General features: G+C 41.2%; 2 protein-coding genes across 4 annotated transcripts in view; both read right to left on the reverse strand.

Moving 5' to 3' along the window:
* LOC128367518 (BCL-6 corepressor-like) overlaps positions 1 to 18,726 on the reverse strand; it is a 102,380-nt gene that overhangs the window by 79,594 nt on the left and 4,060 nt on the right. For 2 of the 3 annotated variants that reach the window (XM_053328090.1, XM_053328087.1), the window contains exons 1-8: positions 13,126 to 13,271; positions 8,579 to 8,631; positions 7,518 to 7,572; positions 6,502 to 6,558; positions 6,344 to 6,404; positions 4,155 to 4,242; positions 1,186 to 1,275; positions 620 to 658 (exon numbers count right to left, since the gene is read on the reverse strand). In XM_053328090.1, the coding sequence (XP_053184065.1) occupies positions 620 to 658; positions 1,186 to 1,275; positions 4,155 to 4,242; positions 6,344 to 6,404; positions 6,502 to 6,558; positions 7,518 to 7,572; positions 8,579 to 8,631; positions 13,126 to 13,206 (524 nt within the window). In that variant the 5' untranslated portion in view covers positions 13,207 to 13,271. Of the gene's footprint in view, positions 1 to 619; positions 659 to 1,185; positions 1,276 to 4,154; positions 4,243 to 6,343; positions 6,405 to 6,501; positions 6,559 to 7,517; positions 7,573 to 8,578; positions 8,632 to 13,125; positions 13,272 to 18,726 lie in introns of those variants that run through there. The other variant, XM_053328088.1, reaches the window with a different exon arrangement.
* Positions 16,396 to 18,505, reverse strand: mid1ip1a (MID1 interacting protein 1a). Its single transcript, XM_053328094.1, has 2 exons — positions 18,337 to 18,505; positions 16,396 to 18,079 (listed from the first exon to the last, which is right to left on the reverse strand). The coding sequence occupies exon 2, from the start codon at positions 17,698 to 17,700 to the stop codon at positions 17,212 to 17,214; it is 489 nt and encodes a 162-aa protein (XP_053184069.1). The 5' UTR covers positions 17,701 to 18,079; positions 18,337 to 18,505; the 3' UTR covers positions 16,396 to 17,211.

Genomic DNA, 18,726 nt, shown 5'->3' on the forward strand with positions numbered 1-18,726 from the left:
AGCCGGGGAGCAGAGGAGCACTGATAAAAGAGACACAGGCTCGTTTAGCACAGCTGATAGCTAAGTGTTGTTCTGTGTGTGTATGTGTGAGTGTTTGTCTGCGTGAGTCTGTGTGTGTGTGTGTGTGTGTGTGCTTATTTGTTTAGAAAGATTGATTCCCTGCTGATGCTGCGAGCAGCAACACGATTACCTTGGCTCATAGCGAAGTGTTGTTGTGTGCATGTGTGTGTGAGTGTGTGTTTAAGTGTCTGCGTCGGGGGATTGGCAGAGCCCTTGCAGACTTAGGGCCAGTTGCAGAAAGCAGTAGACAGGCATAATCCTTCATAGCCGTCCTAAACACTTAAATACACAGGGTAGCAACTCCCCTAAATCTGACAAGGCAGAGGCAGACATAGGCACATCCACACGTGCACACACATACACACACATGCACACACACGTGCACACACACACACACACACATAGTTTGGCCTCACACCAAGACAGAAAAAACCCTGTAGGCTCCCCTGACATGCAACCCTTCACATTTCCCCGCAGTGACAGCCCTCCACACCCTCCCTCCTCCCCATCTCCCCCAGTGGGGGAAGCTTTGATGGCGGCACTGAAAGGGTCTACTTACATCCCAAATCTCCAGGCTACGTGATCGTCTGTGATCCAGCTGGAGGAAGAGAGAGAGAGAGAGAGAGAGAGAGAGTGAGAGAGAGAGAGAGAGGGAGAGAGCGATGGGGGGGTTACAAAGGAAAGGGAGAGCGTGAGCGGAATAGAGACTTGTGTGACTGCGGAGCGGGAAAGCAGTGCAGCTGTAGCTATTAATAAGCTGAGAGTGGAAAGAGAGAGCCGAGCCCGGAGATTAAGGCTCTGTCCCAATTCTCATTCCGCCGCCTCCTCTCCTCGGCCTCTTCCCCCTTTCCTCAACCCCTTAACTACCCTCCAAACAAATAATGCTTTCCCTACTCACCACAAGAGCTGGAGACTCTGAGTGGGTGTTTTATTGTTCAAAGATGTTCTGATAATTGCCAATTTTTATCACATAAAATCTTACGAGGAAAGGAGCCTGTCTGGAGCTGGAATGAGGCCAGAGCTGTGGTCCTCCTTGAAAGGAAAGACATTTAACGGAAAAATTTGCTGTCGCTGGCTGACGAAACAAAGAAGCGCTGCTGTAGCTGGATGTTTGGCTGTACTTACCACCAGGCTCCCGCACGGCCATAGTATCCCTTGAGCAGCGGCAAAGAGGCCATGACCAGAGGAACACCCCACGCCGTCACATGGTACAACCTGATAAAAGAGGAGATGTTTATTTCATTATGAGCAGCGAAACTGTGGAGCTTTGCCCCTGAGAAAAAAAGAAAAAAAAAAAAACCTCTAACGAAATCAATTCTTTTCCTCTTCAGTTCATCCTTTTGTTGGCACTCACATCTGGGTCATTTTTCAGGTGCAGACAGATGCCTATACTGCCAGACTGCCAATACTCAGGGTAATATAAACCATAATTACCCTTAGTGTTGTGGAAAATATGATTTGTAGAAGAGTGGTCTGCATCAAAACCACAAACAGGATGTGGATTCTCACTCAGCAGGTTTAAGTAACTGATTAATTTTATCACTAAGCTGAATAAATTGTGAGGGAGAGATCTGTTTATGAGCTTTATTGTATTAAACAGGCTACTTCTATAGTTTAAGAAAGCTCAAGGGGTAACACTGCCTATCACTGAAAAAGGAAAAGATTATTGACAGCCTTCTAAAAAAAAATCACTAAACATGGCTGTGTGTGTGTGTGTTAGACAGATGAGGTGTGTGTGTGTGCTCCAGTGTCTTTGGGTGTGGGCGTCGATACTTTATAGAGCGAACAGCGTCGCCCGGTCAATAGAGTGGAAGTCCTGCCCTGACTTCTTCCAAGTGCGGTCAATCGAGCAGAGGCGAAACGGCTGACACGCACTCTATCGTTTTCAAGTCGTGCGCCACACACACACACACACACTCACACACACACAAACACACACAAACACTTTCTCGTTCTGTTTTCACTGGGGCACACTGTACTCCCCCCGCCCCTGCCCCCGTCTGATGGACAGCAGTGTGACTGTGTGGGAGGTGGTGGAGAAAGAGAGATGGCTGGTGGTTTAAATAGAACAGAGTGGTGGGTGGGAGAGAGACATAGGATATGTATAGATCCAGAGAGTGAAAGAGAGAGAGAGTGTGTTTAGATCGAAGGCAGGAGGGAGCGTGAGGGAAAGAGAAAACAAGGGACAAAAGGGAGAGAAAAAGGAAATGGTGGAAGCTCAAAAAAAGAGAAAAAAAAACAAGCGACTGAGCGATTAAAGCACAAAAGAGAGAGAGACAGAAAGAGAGAGAGAGAGAGAGAGAGAGAGAGAGAGAGAGAGAGAGAGAGAGAGAGAGAGAGAGAGAGAGAGAGAGAGAGAGAGAGAGTATGTCAGTGGGAGGAGAGATACAAATGGTGAAATCAGTGCTGCCATTCCCTGGCGTGACGATTGGTGGAGGGGGGCTTGTCAGGAAATCAATGTCGAGAGCTCGCAGACCCACAGACACGCAGCGGCAGCACACACACACACACACACACAGACACACACACACACACACACGTTCACAACACTCTCGTAGCGCTTTGAGAGGGAGATGACGAGGTCCGGAGCAGAGCGCAACATGGGCTTAATGAGGCACAGCAGGACCGCGATGCGCTCTGCATTTCACACACCTGCACGCACACCAACACGTGTCGACACACACACACAAGCAAGCTCATATAGAAATCTCTCTCGAGGCCCGATCCCATTTCTCGCCGCCTTACAACTCCCCCCCCCCCCCCCCCCCCCCTCCAGCTTCACCGATATCTCTCTGCCCTCAGCGCACGGCAGATTCAGTAAGCCTGAATCTATCCTTCAAACACACATAAACATACATGCTCTCTCACACACACACACACACACACTCCCTATCCTCTCTTGCATCCACTTCAATCAGTCTTAGATCATCCAGCCTCCGTTCTCCATTGCCTCTGGCGATTTCTTCATTCATAAACCATCACAGTGCCGTCGCTGTCGGTGTGTGTGTGTGTGTGTGTGTGTGTGTGTGTGTGTGTCTGCGTGAGAGAGACAGAATGTTGGAGGTTGGGTTGTGGAGCTGAGGGGTAATTGTGCATGCATGCAAAGCCACATACCTGCTCGCCTAAATACATACAGCTTATCTATACGCAGTCGAGCCTCCTTCGCTTCACTCTAACCTATTATGCCTGGTGGGTTTCTTTCCCCCTTTCGCATCATGTGTGACCGGTCACATGCAAAAAAACACAGACATATCCCCCTCCCATGTTAGTCCCTGTGGACCCATGAGTGGTGTGCAGCTGATAAGACTCTGAAGCGTAATTCTGTCCCCCAAGCAGGCCCCCTTCCCTGCGCACATAAAACCGTCTTCCTCTGAGTTATACACACCATTATATCATCTGGCTTATTGCTAATCAATGCAGGGAAACTCCCATGGGGGGCAAGAGGGGAGATAGGGAGGGGGGGGCTCTCTCTTTACCGGCCCAACCCTTCACATACACAGAAGGGTAGGAGGGCTGTGTGCACCTACAGCACACAACCATGCACAACTGACTTGACTTCGCAAACTGAGTTGTCGTTGCTAACTTGTTCAAGCTGCTACTTTCTTTTTCCCGCCCACAGTGTGCATACTTTGCTTTTCCAAGTGTGTTTGTGTCACAAAGCTGCGCGTTAGGCAAGGGAAAATGAGAAAATGTCTCTCACACACAGAGATAGGCAAATTCACACTCGCACTGTGGAGAGTGCTCATGGGAGTTTGAGCGACAGAGACACAGAGACACAGAGCCACAAAGCGTGAAGATGCGTGCGACCGCACGCACGCACACACACACACACACTTAACGGACGACACTCACTCCCTTTTCAATTAGAGCGTCGGCTGGCTGGAACAGAAAAGGAGGAAAAGGAGGAGGAGGAGGAGTGGGCTGTCAATGCTCTACGGAGGGACATATGCTGTGGCAGACCGAACACACACACACTCATGGGGAAGCTGCCACAAAAAACAAGACAAGTACACCTGAAAGGAACACACAGAGGCCGACATAGAGACAAAAATGACCTGTTTGTGCACATGAGGTACGAACAGTCTCCTACTTACGTTTCAAATCTCTTTGTGCTCATTTCTCTGACCAAGTTGAGGTACAGGTTGAGTGTGATGAGGCAAACCCAGGCCAAGGCACTCCAGTCTGCAGAAACACACAGACAAACAACAAGGTCAAATTACAATACAGCTCCCCGCCACACAACATGCACCTGCAAATATGTGTGTTCGAACCTCGTGTGTGTGCGCATGTATTCCACTTTTTGATAAATGAATGCCCCTTCTGCAGTAATATGAGGGAAACCTGTGGCTTAGGGTGATGGATGAGATGGGGGAGCTCAGAGAGAGATAATGATGAACTGTGGAAAAGCAGAAGGGAGATAAAGCAGGATTGGGAGGCAAGAGAGGAAGAGGAAAAGAGCGGGGTGCAGGGGTGGGAGTGGGCTTCAACTGAGTCGACCTGAGTGAGAGTAAAGACGCTGGAGAAAAAAAAAAGAAATGAAGAAAGGGAAAAAAAGGAGGGCGCAGTCAGCAGAGGGGAAAAATGAATGCATTTTACAGAGACAGGGAAGAGAGTGTACAAAGCTCACTTCCTTTTTCTGCCCTTGATTTCAGCCCTCTTCTGTATATGTGTGTGTGTGTGTGTGTGTGTGTGTGTGTGTGTGTGTGTGTGTGTGTGTGTGTGTGTGTGTGTGTGTGTTTCTGTTGACAGGACAGGCAGGGCCGGTCGTCACAATGATGGATTCCCTGAGCCACATACTCAGCTTACTCAGTTTCACACAACAGACCTTCTCATACACACATACACACACACAGACACACACACACACACACACACACACACACACACACACACACACACACACACACACAATACTTACACTCAAGGAACTATTGGGAATAGTGTGCAGTGACTAAGAAAGAAGGAGGCTGGCTGTCTATGTCATTATCACAATAAATCACTGTCATTGGGACTGTAAATGCACCTTACCAGGCAGCAGCTGAAGCCTTGCTTTAACTTGACAACACACATCTCAGCTTCACCACCTGTCCTGCTGCTGTCCCCTTCCCACCATCTTCCTCCATTCCAAACACATTTCATTAAATTTTATTGGTCAGAGTTAAAAGCAGAGCTGTGCTATGAGGCTCCCGCTTGACTTGGCGCTTCGCACGGAAAACAAAGTGCCCGTTGAGCCGGTGTTTATGTACAAAGGTTTGCCCTCAGCGTGAGGATCCTCATGATAAACCGAGGTGACACACACCAAACCCTGCAGCACTAACTCACTGCCCATTACCCTGTATCCGCCTGAGTGTGTGTGTGTGTTTGTGTGTGTGTGTGTGTGTCTGTTTCCCTGTGAGACCAATAAATATTAGCACCGAGCCCTGGCTACAAATCCTAATGCTAATCAGGGCTAAAGAAGCTGTAATTGCAACAAATGTCGTCAAAGCAAATAAAAGCAACAGTTTTAGTGTAAAAACAATAGAGGAAAAAAAATCCTCTCACTCTCCTTAAATGAGAAACAATAAATGTCTCTGATTAACCTAAATGAACTTCTGTACTGTGATTGGAGGAAAATCATCTCCTCATACAGGAACTGGATATACAGCATTTAAAAGGGTGTTGAAACACTGAGGTGCCTGGTTTGGAGGCGGTAAACTTGAGCGGCTGCAATTGGCCAACAGCTTCACGGCACAATGTTGGACTCCCAAGTATTACATCATCGCTATGGGTGTGTTGTTCTTGGTATAGGCGTGTGAATACTCAATGATCAGGAACTTTATAACTAATGCGTTAACAGTGTAACCTAATGACAAGCACAAACAATGACAATGGCAAGTCTCAACACAGACAAAACTGTTCCTCTATTAAAATTAAAGTGATACCATATGAGAGAATAAAAAGCTGGACTCAACACCAGTGTCACCAGTGATTTGCAGATGACACGTCAGTTTTTTGGCCAATAGCAGAGATTTAACGATCACTCGTGTAAAAATATCTGTTTGTCTCTTTTAAAAGCTCACATTGCTAGGTGTTATAAGTTGAAGCGATCAGTGTCAAAGCACATTTTGTTCTCCAGGCAAAAGACGAAATGATAAGTAAAACTGTTTTCTGTGGTGTTGTTTGAATTCTTTAGCACATGTCTTTGCTGAATCTCTGCTTTCTTTGCTCGCTTGCTCATCCCTACTGTTAAAAGTGTGCCAGTGAGCTATTAACTGACTTTTCTTTCTTTTTTTTTTTGTCTTACCAAAGTATGTTAGCCACCAGGCCTGGAAGTCACAAAGAGTTCCCTCTGGATGGGACTCGCCCTGGAAGAACAGCACAAGGAGACATTTTCACACCAGCAAAAAACCCAAAAAAAAGCAATTATGTGTGTGTTTAGTGAAACAGACAAGAGTAACTCACCATGACATATGCTACGCTGTCGAAGAAGGCAGCTACAGTCAGGCTGAGAATCATCTTCTGTACCGTAGAAAATGAGACAAAGGCATAAAGAGGGATTCTATAGCAAAACACCCCCGGTAAATATGCCAGTGCATTTTTATTCACTTAGAGAGAAGGGCAAATTATAGATCAGATGATCACTGATGTGGCTGACAGCTTGGCATACAACATCCCAGGCGACAACTCCATGAAAATATCACAAAGGATTCCCTCCATAGAGACTGAATTCATTATGTTTCTTGATGAAATTAATCGATAGTCTGTGCACTATAGAATTTCTGTGTCCAACAATGACTCTGCCGAGGCTGCAGGAAGACGACAGGGGGAGGAGGTGGAGACAGAAAAAGAGCGCAGGAGGGCCAGAGAGCACTAAAGACTATTGACTGACGGATAACCTTTGCAAGGGGATGGAGGGAAAGAGATGGTTTATGTGGTGTGAGAGGAGCAGAGGAGCAGGAGGAGGTGAGCCCACTCTCTGCAACCTGGTCCAGGGGCAATAGGATCCATCAGAGCCCCACGTTAAGCTGTCATTTACTTCAGATTAGGAGGATAACTTGGACTGCTGCTCAACCTGACAGACCAGCTGGACTGGCTTCAAAAACAAAAACAGGCTATGAAGCTGCACACTCAAACAAAAGCAGAAAAATAAAACCATGGAAAATGTTTCTATGGGGAAGAAAACAAGTGGAGAGAAAAATGTAATCAATATTATTTAGCGAATATTCAGACCTTAAGTATAGCGCAAACCTCTTCATTTGGAGGGGAGGGGGGTGGCAAAGACGGCAGTCATTATCACAGAATAACCATGAGTCAATTAACTCCACAATTGATTAATCTGTGCATTTTAAGTGGGTTCAATTATGCCAAGATTTTCCATGGCTAATTGAACATATTTCCTGTGGCAACGAAGCAAACAGAAATGCACAAAAAAAAAGAAAAGGAGTCACAACATACTGTACATGGCAGTGTGTATTTACCTGAGCCAAAGAGTGATACCTGCGAAGCAGCCAGATCACAAACAGCATGAAAATGCTGTAAAAAGAGAGAGAGAAAAAACAGTGAGATTTTCATGTTCATTGTTGCAGGGGAACAATTTGTGCTGGAGCAGCAACGAATGCTCTAACAATGATGTATTGTGTTTGGTGCACATAAATGCAACATAACAATTCAAACACTAATCGATGCTGTCTCTCTGATAACCTTAACTCCACCTGCTGATATTCTTTTGCTTCTAGCAACACTGGTGACAATGAAGGCTCCAAAAAAACACTGACTACTGAAACAATGACTCCGATGGCCTGCTGTCAACAAAGCAAACAAATGTTTTCCAGAAGAACTTAGGGTCCCCACAGACACATTTTGTGTTACTCATTTCACTTTATTATCTGTGCCTGTGGACTTGCTATTGAGACATTTTGAGATAAATCATTTAGTTTCATTAGAAAACAACATTTAAATATAAACCCCAACTGCTAATGCTGCAGTCATGTCTTGAAGAATTTGGACTATATTCCACTTTTTATGAAGAGTATAGACTTTAATTATTTTGACCTGATTTTACAAACATTTCTGACATGCTGTACAATGTGTGCACACAACAGTACAAACACAACAATGGTTTGTCACATACAACAAAACCACAAACCACAGCCCTCAAATCAACACATCTTAGAAACAGCCTCAACAGGAGCTGGATTATGATCAGATTCATGACAGTATTTCTTACAGGGTTACTGCAATGTGTTGCATTAGACTGTGCATGTTAATGTAATAGTTAACCTCCATCAGAGACCTATTACACCTTCACCTGTGAAAAAAAACTAACCTGTTTACAGATGTTTCATGCAACCGCTGATGTCACACTGTTATACTCAGATTTCTTGTCTCATTAAACGTAAAGCTCAGCAGAGAATCTAACGTCAGCGTATCCCTAAATAACATTCAGCTGTGAAGAGTTAAAGTCTCTGGTGTAAAATAAAAGTTGAGGGTTCAAGACAAATAATCTATAGACAAAGTGATAATTTGAAGATATATTCACCATCCGACAAGTGAGAAGGTCCCTGTGGCCCGCTTTACTGTTAATATCACCACCTGTAAATCACAAACAATTCATTACTGTAAGGCACATATCTATAAATAATAAAAACAATGTATTCAAGTATTTGTTGACTTGGACAGTGCTTACTCTTTGTAGTGTTTTTTGTTTTTTAGTGTGGCACTGTGCAAACCGGTTGAAACGTGCACCACAAATATCGCACGATCGTCATAAAAATCATAACCTTAAAAAATGACTGGGTTGAGAAGGCTATGATTTGTTCAAGTGTCTGTTTTGTGTGTTTTTGTGTACGTGAATGCAAGCATGCGTGCAACTAACAGGAAGTAAGATAAAATGAGATGTTGCGTTGACTTCAAGCAACCCGGAGCATCAGACATGAAGCAGTAAACACCTAAAAGACACGTATGTTGTATGAATGTCACCTCTGCACACGTTGACCCATTTGAACACATTATAAAACACACCTGGTTGTTAAATGACAGCTGAGTGAAATGAATACCAGATAAGCAGATGTGTTAGCGCTTGGTGCCTGATATACAACATATTTTGTGCAAAGCCGCAACCTGAAACTGAGCTGAGAGTTTTTTGGCAGAGAAACATGACAGCTAAAAGAAGGGAGGAATGAAGGGAATGAAAAGTGTGTGAGTCGGTGCTGTTGAGCTTCAGGGGAATCTAGGAGCCTGTAATAGTCCTACAGTCAAAATAGAGCAAGGCACGTCCACACAATCAACTGTGCAACATCGCTGCCGTGACCTCTCTCTCTCACACACACGCAAACACAACAACAACAACAAAGGGTTACATGAGATCAGTGTGATAACCTCTACAGAAACACTGCTGTGTCCTCCTGTGTTGCTCTTTATAGAAAACATCTATAACCAAAATCATCCAGGAAACAATCTCATTAAATGTATGGAGAGTGGAGGTCATATTGTTCATAGAAAAATAGTTGTGGTTTTAGCAGCCCCATTTTCATCTGTTCAGAAAACACTTGACTCACTAACAGGGACACATTGCAGACATGTTTTCTCTGAGGCCTTTGACTAGTTTGTTACTGTTTTAATTAAATTTGAATGATGGCACCCTGCAGGGAACCGTGGGAGTGTTAAAAAGACTCTTTGCTTTTTGTTACAAAATGTTCCATAAATAGGGCACGAGTGATGTTTTTCTGAGAAGTTTATTATGGTATTTTTGGGATTGTTTTTTTTTTTTTTTTCTATTAATGATATACAAGTCACACAAACATCTATATGATGGTTACAATCGGTGATGTTTGTATTCCCAACTCTACTAAATAGAAGAAAAAAGAGGAGCGATGAAATACTATTGATTAATTTGCCAATTATATTTTCAAGTAATCTATCAAATGTAAAAATAGTTCATCACAATTTACAAAAGCTAAATATGATGTCATCAAATTGCTTGTTTTTTCTAGTTAAAAACCTGAAGAGATCCAGTTTATTATCACATAAGATCAAGAAAAGCAGCAAATCCTCACAGCTGACTATCTGTAAGTAAGGAATATTAAAATCCATTGATTGATTATCTAAATAGTTACTACTTGACTAATCATTTCATCTCTAAAGGCAATAGTTCAAACACATCTAAATCTAAATAAACTACGTCGCAAACCAAATCCATTGAGGCCAATTCACTGAATAACATTCAGCAGTACTTAAATATCCAAATAACATATGTAGGTCTAGTTAATACATAAACTGTACACAACTGATGTCCGACATATCAGTCCAGATTTCTGAACATGATGTATTCTTATTGGAACAAATAAACAACTGTATCATTTTTTAATTGTGTGGAAAGTGTTGCTCAACTGACACTAAGATGTTGCAGGCATGTCAGCAGCACTCAGGACCTCACGAATATTTTGAATGCTGAGCAGGACATGAGGTTGGAGAAGATAGATGATCACATGATGATGATTACATTTTTACAAGACCAAACTGCAACTTGGACAGCTGTCTTGGTCAATGTCAGTCATCTGTATATAGGTTAGTCAAACATTGTACGGGACAGTGTGAGCGATTGCTGGGAATAATGAGTGATTGCTTGTCAGTAAAGAGCTTTGGGCTCTGAGTGAGACGGCATTGCAGCAGCATTCTTCCTCTGATATAGTTAGGGCCAAGAGAGCAGAAGATAACCTGGAGCTTAATGCTGCTGGCATGCAAAACAACACCTACTCACATCAACGTGTTCACAAGAGACAGTGTCGGTCCTCTGACTAATCTGATCCAAACATATGTATATCAGCTTTGATTTAGCAACAAGCTACAATTGATCCAAGGAGGGTTTTTCTTAACTAAGTTATTCTAAAGATAAGTGAACTATTGAAAGGTTTATCTTAATCTCCTACACAAATCCCCAGGTTGTGGACTTAATATTACCAACACCTGTACAAATTTAATTTGAAGTTATATTTCTGAAGGTTATGACATTCAATTATTGTGCTTGAGACTTTGCCAGAGAGAAGTGGATGAAGCCCAATGGTAGCTTTCAGTCCATACGGAGATGCTGCTTTATTAGATTACATTGTACTGTAAAGGGCTCGTTTTGGAGAGAAAAAAATAACAGGAAAAAAGTTTTAAAGTTTAAGGCTACTGAACACCTTTAGAAACCTAACATTATATTCATTTGGCAGATGCTTCTGTCCAAAATGACTCATTTTTCAGCAGAACATTAAAGTGTTTGGAGATATTTTTTGTATAGGAAATGAGAAGTGCTAGCATATGTGTGGTGTAGTATGAAATGTAGCAGCATTCAGGATTAGCTGCAGAGGTCTGTGGGCAGAAGCAAAGGCTTCGGTGGGAAGAAGGTTGCAGTAGTCCAGCCAGGAGATGACACACACCTAGATGAGAGCCTGATCCAAATCCTCCTGATGTTATACAGGATTAGGAGTGGACTATTCCTGCTTAAACCACAGCATCACAAAATACCATTACGTCAAACCACAGCCTGTCTGACATAGTATCGAAAATATCTTAATACCACAAGATTACTGAATTGCATCATTGACTCAGTTACACACAGTGGTAGAAGAAGTATCCAGATCATTCTCATGTCCCGATCCGATTTTACTTAAGTAAAAGTATTGATACTCATTATAAAGAATGGACCCTGTAAGTGTTATAGCCTATTATTGGATCATTACTATTGATTAACTAACATGTAAGCAGTACTTAAATGTTGTACTTAATCAAGATGGGCTCCTTTGAACTGCTGTATATACTGCTAGGTATTTCTTTTTCGTTTGTTACTATTACATATGTAGTAGAGCAGTAGAGAAAGAAATACATTATTTCCCAAAAACTGTAGTGGAGAATAAAACTAAAATACTCTAGTCAAATATAGGTATTGTGAAATGGTACTAAAAGAACAGGTTAAAAAAGACTAAAAAAGTCAGGTGCCCATATGAACAATGAATAAGGTTTTCCTCACTGTACTCATTCCTCCTGTTTATACTGGCTGGTAAAAGATTCCCTTCAAATGTGCTTTCAATGGAAGTGATGGAGGCCAAAATCCACAGTGTGTCCACACAGTCATTTTGTGCAAAAATGTATTAAAAGTTGATCTGAAGAAGCTTATATGAGGCTTTAGCAATCTGAGTTAGTCATATTAAGTGAATACCTGCCACATTTACTGTCTTTTTAGCATTAAATTCCCTCTTTATGTTCCCCTGTTGAATTGAAGTGGAAGAATAGTGGAAAAAAAGAGGAACTGTGGCAGTAAAAAGGCTGTAAAGGTGAAAGATATCTACTAGATTTGACTCATCTGAACAGCTGAAGGTTCATACGAGCTTCAGATAAACTTTAAAATATGTTTTTGCACAGACACAGGACTGTGGATTTTGTCCCCCATCACTTACTTTGTAAGTGTATAAGTGTATAATTTGTTCATTTCTAACAGTGAATCCATCCTTTACGTGCAGTTCTTATGTAAATGTATTCAACTTTCAACCTCTGCTATCAGACATTGTTCAATTGCTGCAGTTGTTGTGTTCCCCAGTGTTGGTGATATGCAATGTTTTCTTCTCATAGTATCTTTCACATTCCAGTTAAGGTACACATGAATTAGTCAAACTGGTTCACCTATCTTGTCGAGATAAGGAACTCAACATCTTACTTATCTTTATTCATACTGGCCAAAATAAACAGGCTGCTTCCACATTCATGACATGCAGGCTCAAATTAGACATAAGGCTGGTCAACATGATTGAATTTGTTCAAGTACGTGTGATAAACAACAGTGATGTATGTTAAATACATATTCAACAGACCTATTACAGCAGCTCGTCTATCAGCCCTGTTGTAGCATTATATAGAGCCAGAAACCAAGCAGGTGGACTCCATTTATCAAATAGTCATCCGATTAATCGAGACATAATCAGTTCGAAGGAGTTAAATTAAGACCAATGTCATAATAAAGCCACCAAATGAAGCTAACAAAGTCTTGCGTTATGTAGCTAACTAGCAAATTAGCTCAAAACACTATTTAGAGTGACGTTAGCTACTTACGCATCGATAGTCTTCTGAGTGTGTGTTAAAAAATACGCAGCGTGTGTCGTTACTATCTGCCTTTAAGTTTTCATTGTCCATTTTTTTTGCCACGATGATTTAGACACGATTTGTTTTTGTTTTGCTGTAAGTTAGCTTTCCTTGTACTTCCGGTTTCTACTGTGAGCAACAAGGGACAAAAAGCCTCACTGTCGCTTGTGTATGGTTTAGTACAAAATACTCTCCTAATATATATTGTACATATAAATATATTATATTATATTTGTATATGTGTAACCTGAACACGCATGTTTGTAATCCTATGTGAGGGTGTGTTTATATGTGTTTAATATACTTATCAATGTATATAGTATCAAAATAAACCTTTATATATTTATATGGTGTATTAATTATATGTCATTTATGACAGTCAGTGGGGAAATATAATTAAATACATTTAGGTTATTGGACTTAAGAGCAGATCATGATACTTGTACTATTAACATATCCTGCTTCTTCATACTACTCCATTACATTCTCTGACAACAACTACAGCTACTTTACAGATGAAAGTTTACATAAAAAACAACTGATGTGCTAAATATTGTGCATTATTACAGATTGAATTGGCCAACAGTAATAAAATAGTTAAATCAGCTTCACTGCACTGTAACATTGAAATTACTCTCACACTGACAATAATTTTGCATGCATCATGCATAATAAAGATTCAAATATTTACATCACACATAACTAAGGAGTCATTCTGATGAAATATTTATACTCTACTTTTTATGGAGTAAATTTATGCTGTTATGGCAACTTGTTCTGAAGTAATCTAATTCTGAAAACTTCTTCCACCACCGATATTCATTTATGTGATTCACAAAAGCTGCAAAATCCCAAAATGTTACTGTAGGAGCTATTTGTTAATTTTGTGAAGTTTAGCTATTGTTTATAGTTTGTTTCAAATCTAATTTACTAATTAAGTAATTTTGTTTTGTTTACTTTATTTGGATTAAAATTGGATAATATTTTTGTTAATTATAATAATTTATTTATTTATTATTATATTTAGATTGATAGGATTTATTTTGGGTTTAGTTTTACTAGTTGATTATCACTGAGAGCACACAAGTTTATTTAAGTAGGTAGGCACACTTGTACCAGCATGCACCTGGGTGGGCCTATGGTTTTTTACCAGCGCACTAGAGGCGGCAACAGCTTTGGATTTCTTTGTTCTTTTGTTTGTTTTTATTATTTTGAAATAAATCACCGCAAACGCAATATTTTTGAATGGACATTCATCTTTTCATCTCCCCTCTTTTGCCTGCGTTATCCCACACCCATGGTGCGTCAGTGGCCCTTTGATTATGTTTAGTTTAAAGTTGAATTTGTTTTTATTTGAGGACAAATGGCCACTACAGTTACACTTCAACAAATATCTGGTTATCAAAATCTCTTCCGGTTGTTCAACATCACCCTTTGGAACAGCTTGGTCTACACTACAGAGTACATTCCATAGAGAGTAAAAGCACTGCAGTTTAGTGATGGCCTCTGCATTCACCTTAAGGTTAATGATAAGGTTATCTTAGCGGATGTTTTTAGTAACCAGCAGCTTCATTTACAGTTAAATGCAGATAGGCATGTTACCTTTGCCCTAGTAGTAGCTGAATCACAAACAATAAAAACATTTCAAGGTGCGATAAAGATGTTTGATGAGTATCGCTTCCTTTGTTAGACTATTTTTTCTGCAGCAGACTTCATTCAACTAAGCTTCAGAGCTTCAAAACAGGAAAATACTGCAATCAATTCAATTATTGAAGTTTTTAAAAGTTATTATTTTAAACATTGACTGAAAAATGCTCAGAATTTTGACATACTGGATTTCACATTTTTGTCATGTAGCTAGAAATTAAAGAAACTTAACAAAATTAACAATATAACATAGTTCTAGTATTGGTATTTTGTAGTGTAGACCATAAAGAGGCCTAATGCAATATAATGTTATCTCTCCACTAATCTGTCTAATCTTTTTCAGTGACTTTCAAAGTTTAATACTTTTAAACATTACACTTGTGTGTTAGTGTGTGTGTGTGTGTGTGTGCGTGTGTGTGTGTGTGTGTGTGTGTGTGTGTGTGTGTGTGTTTGTGGGTGTGTGTGTGTGTGTGTGTACGTGTGACACTGAAACTCTAGCTGCACCCACCCCACTTCCCTCTGTGGCCTTTGAGGTTGTCACTGTCACTTACATGAACAACACTGAGGCAAGACATTACATAAACTAAGATGTGTGTCCACATAAACAGAAACAGTCTCCCTTTTTGTTTCTTTTTTAAATAGGTTTAAATGACAAACTCAAAGTAATAATAAAAAGCAAAGTGAACTGATTCTAGTGCACTCCTGTAATTATTATGTGTATCCCTGACTCCAGCATATATTATATATATTAACAAATGATTCAAATGAAACAGTACTGTCCAGTACTGTCCAAGAAATATTCACTGGACACAATCAGAGTGAGAGAAATTGGCATTTGGATGCATTCAAAATGATCTTACACTTATTGAACAAAAGCCTCAGGCCCTTTACTTTCAAAGTTGAAGCGGTTCAAGATGTTGTCACTCTAAACTTTATTGAAAGGCAACATTCTGCATGTTTGTAGAGGAATGTCAACATTACCCCCAGGTCATTTTGACGCCACGACTCCCTTTTAACACATTTAACACCGCTGATGGCTAAGAGCAATTTACGATTAAGCCGCAAACCATCTTTTTTTTATTTTTTTTTTAGCTTTTTACCATGAAATAAACAAAAATCAATTTCCAGAGCAAATTGTCTCAATGGTTACAGTAAGTACCACTTTAAATAAAATAAATAAAGCAGAAAACAACAGCTCTGATTCCTAACAGTGTTCATATGCTGTCTCTGAAGTAACAACTTTTTCATTACAAAAATAATGAAAACTTTAAGCTAAAGACAGTTATTCCCAACTGTAGTTTTTTTGTAGTTAAAATGTTGAAACATAAACAAAAGTGACACTTCAAAGATGTTTTGACCAACTTTACTACTTAGTCAATATTTGAATGTACATTTGCCTACAGGCAATCTGTTTGGACAGAGGTAACAGATCCCTTATTTGTCAGGTACAAGGTACAAGAGAACTACTACTTAAACACATATTTGGTATTCAGTGTACTCCTAATTCAGTTTTATGATGTTTTGGCATGTGAGATAATGTTTCAATCTGAACTTTCCTGCATTTGTAAGGACAAAAGTACACCACAAATTGACTCAGTTCATAAAAAAGTTTATTTTAAAAACAGTACAAAAACGTTGCAGAAGCTGCGTACAAAAGCATTTGCTTGTTTTGACAGATGGACATCTCCAATAATGCCTTTACAATAGCAAATAAATGACAATGACAACAATGCATCTCGTGGAAAAAACCTCTCATTATTCTTTATGCAGAAGAATTATAAGTTGATTCCAGTTCATTGACCATGTAGGACACAAGGAGATCACTGGCAGCTATGAGTAAGCATCTGCCTTCTTCCTTTAAGCACAATTTAAAGACACAGACACATCAGACTAGAAGTAGCGTGGTCATACACAGACAGATCCATCTGGACACACTGACATCATCAGCTTTACAAAGAGAAAGCAAAATCTTTTGTCAATATTCCCCGTCAGAGGGGTGGTTCAGACAATGTAGTTCATGCGGTCCACTTCTCCAACTTTGAAATAACATTAGGCTCTCAAACATACAGAGTGAGGTAATAAATACATTAAATAAAAGTTTAAATATATATTTCACCTGTGTTTCACTGAATACATGATATGTACAACACTTTGGAGTGCAAAAACCGAAGTTTGGTGTTAAGTACACAGATGCTTTCTTCAGGATCAACACATACAGTTAATACCACAGAGTAGACCGACACCATGTAGGCCTATACACAGAAAAAAAGCTGCTCCTTCCACTACCATCCACATGTTTGCCATTCAATTTCATCAGTAGTGACAGCAGCAGCAGCAGCAATAGAGAATATTGATAGTTCAGTTCAGACAGCCACATCATTTGCCTCCCGTTCCAAATGTGTTGCAGGCTTACTGGCCCCATCCTCCGATACCAATCTCCTGCTTGTAGCGCTTGGTAAGAGAGTTGGCCTGCAGTGTGAGCTTGCCCAGGACCCCTTGGAGTCCGGTAAGGTGGAACTGGAACTGCTTCTCCAAATCCTCACCCTCCTCGTCTTCCTCCTCGGATGATGACGATGCTGAAGAAGAGATGGATGTGGACGAGTTCACACGGGTGATTTTCATGCTCTCTTTCCGTCTCTCGTCGGCTGCAGCGCACCTGACCCCCCACTCGATGTTCGTGCGGATGGACTTCAGCAGCTGGTAGTAGCTGTACATGTCACCCTCGTCCAGGTCTGATTTCATGGAGCTCAGCTCCCTGTCCTCATCCAACGGGACGTCCCGCAGCAGACTGGGCACCATTACGGTCTGGTCCATGTTGTTGACTGCGCCGATGAAGCGGTTCATGGCGTTGAAGAGAGAGTTCTTCTGGTTGGGTGTCTCTGACTGCTGCATCATCATTTTTGGCGAATCTCTTTTCCGTGTAGCAACAGTAGTAAAAGCGAAGATCTGAGTTGTTTTTTTCTCAAATTCCCCGGACAGCTTTTCTCCTCTGTGAATGCCCTGCTTTAATTCTGGGTTGATCGGCTTAAGAGAAGCGGTTGCTTGTCTGTGATGCTGCGTAGGGGATTGGCTGTCTTGTAAATCAGGCGAGTTGTGCTGGTAGTTGGGCAGGGTTCTTGTGTTTCCCTCTTGTTGAGTGTTAGCCCTTCTCGTTCTTTCTAGTTTGACGGAAGACGGGTGTGCCTTTTATGTATGCAGGTGGTTTCGTGCTCAAAAGGCGTTTCCACAACCTGTTTGTCAAGTTCTTCCACTGCAGTTGTAACCGGATCCAAATGACCTGGAATAGCACACAGCAGAGAGAGAGAGGTTTGGCACATTTACTGAAATGGGGGTGGCAACAAATTGACAGTAGGGTACATCCCTCTTCAGAGAATACAGATGCCCCTGCATCGCTACAGAAATAACAAATCTCAGTGCTCGGCAATTACTTGCTGTATTTACAGCTGAATATATGCTAAACGGTTTACCGCGCGTAATTACGCACAACAGCTGTCAGACTGCCTCAACACTACTCTCATCCCAAACTTAACTTACCGTGCAATGTGCTGCTCTGTGAATCTATGATTTTTCTTCTGGTGAAAGAGTGGCTGATGTTACATCACTGCATCTCACATTCTGTTCCGATGAGCCAAACAGCAGACACGCGGGGTGAGGCCTCGCCGGGCGGACAGAGCATGAATATTCATTAACTAAGCCATCAGCCCACTGCTCGGCTTCCAGTGGAGCCAATCAGATGGTCATATGCATTTCCTCAGAGGCGGGACAAGTCGATTTTGGACCAATGACGAACACTATTGTGGACTGTTCACATATAGAAAACAGAGGCAACACGTGTTTGAGATCTGAAACTGTAAATTAAATAGTGTTAAATTGTATTTAAATGTCATCAACTGTGCTGGAAGAGGTATTTATATCCTCAACTAA

This window comes from Scomber japonicus, chromosome 11 (genome assembly GCF_027409825.1).
Source record: "Scomber japonicus isolate fScoJap1 chromosome 11, fScoJap1.pri, whole genome shotgun sequence".
NCBI lineage: Eukaryota > Metazoa > Chordata > Actinopteri > Scombriformes > Scombridae > Scomber > Scomber japonicus.